The sequence below is a fragment of the Temnothorax curvispinosus genome, unplaced genomic scaffold (genome assembly GCF_003070985.1).
Source record: "Temnothorax curvispinosus isolate PA1 unplaced genomic scaffold, ASM307098v1 QBEX01010350.1, whole genome shotgun sequence".
Classification (NCBI taxonomy): domain Eukaryota; kingdom Metazoa; phylum Arthropoda; class Insecta; order Hymenoptera; family Formicidae; genus Temnothorax; species Temnothorax curvispinosus.
In genome coordinates this window covers 311-2,761 of record NW_020220130.1, presented here as the reverse complement: position 1 = coordinate 2,761, position 2,451 = coordinate 311, and the positions used below count along the sequence as shown (strand labels likewise).

The following is a 2,451-nucleotide window of genomic DNA, read 5'->3' as shown; positions in this document are numbered from 1 at the left end:
CAATCATAGATCAGTAAAATTAAAGAACGGCCATCCGGCCTGATGGTTTTAGGAACACAGTAACTAAAATCCCTCTGGAATTAGATTCAATTCTCAACATCCTCCCACCTCTTTTGAGGAAGCAAAAGAATAACTAAACGTAAACAAACACAAACACGGAAAGAATATAAAGTCAATATTAGAACCCTTACAAACGATTGTCGATTTCCGCTTTCAATAGGTAAATCTAAGAGGTTTCCGTATTTGACGTCCAGTTTGCGTTATTACAGTAGACTCTTTCTTCCGGTCGTCCCTGATCACCTCAGCTGTTTCTTTCTTCCGGTCGCCCTTGTGTGTGATCACCTCAACTGCGTCTTTCTTCCGGTGGCTCCTGATCACCTCCGCTGTTTCTTCGGGTTTGGCTGTAGGTGCAAGATCGTCTCCCTCTAATATTACAGGATCAGCCTCCAACAAATATAAGCGCTGGATAGGTCGAATCAGCTCTCCAGAGTTGAGCTTCAATTGGGCTAGTCGCGGTATTCCATCTCTTCCGGGTAACAGCTTCAAAACTCTACCTAGCGGCCACAGTAGGTAAGCTATGGGAGTTCTACCCCAGGGGCTCCGAGGGGGGGGTGAGGAGCGGGGGGTACCGCGGGGAGAGGTTTTCGGGCGCCGCGAGGAGAGGGGGGTACCGCGTTTTCGGGCGCCGCGGGGTGAGGGGGGGTACAGCGTTTACGAGCGTCGCGGGGAGAGGGAGGGGGTACAGCGTCTTTGTGCACCGCGGGGTGAGGGGGGTACCGCGTTTTCCGGTGCGGCGGGGGCGGGCGGACCGCATTTTCCGGCGGTTTACCGCGTTTTCCAGCGCCGCGAAAGACCGCGTTTCGGGCGCCGCGGGGAAGGGGTCGGTCCGCGTCACACGGCGCGCTCCCGCTCGCGTCATCTCCCCCTCCCTCTCGCGCCCGCGGCCCTGTTCGCGCGCGGTCCCTCCCTCTCGCGCCCGCGGCCTTGTTCGCGTTCTTTCGCGCCCGCGGCCCTGTTCGCGCACGATGTCTCTCTCTGTTCACCTCTTCTTACCTATCCTCTCTCACTTGCATCATCATATCTCACTTGCTATCCCCATCATTCGCCTATCTATTCGCGTATTATTTGTCTCCCGCTCGCGGTCATTCCTCTTCGTAGCTCATATTCATGTCCTCTCTTAACAGTATCTTAATTCTCGAATAATTCTCATTAATTTATTTAAATAAACCTGAGGACAATATCGCAGCGTAATTCTAATGACATAGAATAGGAGGAACGATAAACGAAAAGGAAAAATAATTTAAATTTTTTTTTACTATAATATACTTATTTATTTGTCATGTAGCGCATTATACACAATAGTATCTAAAGCGTAGGCTAATAATTCACAATCAATAATTGAATTTTCATCATAAATTTCACGCAAAATATTTGCCGCATTACATTTGTCGATGATACATTTCCGCCGTAAAATAGTTACAAATTGATTAAATTTCATATTTACTTCATGCGTATTTTGATACAGCTTGAAATATTCATGTTTGACACATTGTCCGAGCTCGAATATGAAAAGCATAGTTGACGGTTTCATGTACAAGCTGGTGTTGCACGATGTCAATTTTACAACACTCGCATCGCGCATTTTTACGAGTTCTATAACAGCATCGTGAATCGATAACGAAGAACCGATAGTTGACTCCAAAAGTTGTTCAATATCCATACGTCTTTCGATGAGCGCCGTCCACGTCGCATGGGGTAACACTATCTGATTTCCTCGATTATCGCCAATAAGTATATCCACAAAGGACATAGGTCCCACGTTGATTCCCACATCCAAATATTTGTAAGCTGTAGATGTCAAGGCAAATCTCCTTCCCAAAATACGTGGCATACAACGGGGTTTATCAAAACTAAAAAAATACAAATAAATAAGCAGAGGTATGTAAACAGTTTATCCACAATTATATACAAAATAACGGTACTTACTCATTATGCTGTTTCGTACACGACTCATTTTCAATCGGAACGTAATAATTCGCACCGTGAGTGTTCATCGTATCTGGAGAGTGTTTGCGACGTACTCGAACCGTATCAAACTCTTGACTGCGCTCTAGAATCCTCGTAGACCATTTATACATACCGAAAACTGCAAATCTTGCAAAAATAGCGCCAATGCACGACGGCTGCATGGTGACCACCACCACAATCCACATATACGTTAAATGTGATATCTTTGTCAAGAACATTCGTGATGAGATCACCTCATCGGGCATCAAATATGATTTCTTTTCAAGAACATATGTGTCTCGCGATGATTTCATCGAACACGTGCAAAACTGCAAATTTTGCAATTTCGCATAAGTCAATGACATGGTATCTTTTTTCAAGAACATGTCGCAACGCGTCTCGCGATGATTTCATCGAACACGTGCAAAACTGCAAATCTTGCAA

The 2,451-nt window shown here is 45.5% G+C and overlaps 1 protein-coding gene across 1 annotated transcript; it reads right to left on the bottom strand.

The window, feature by feature from the left end:
* Positions 1–267: 267 nt before the first annotated feature.
* On the bottom strand, positions 268–2,189 carry LOC112460140 (the record flags this gene model as incomplete). Its single annotated transcript, XM_025024671.1, has 3 exons — positions 1,987–2,189; positions 1,444–1,910; positions 268–554 (listed from the first exon to the last, which is right to left on the bottom strand). Coding segments are annotated over exons 1-3 (957 nt in total), but the record flags the coding sequence as incomplete, so codon positions are not given.
* Between the last annotated feature and the right edge of the window lie 262 nt (positions 2,190–2,451).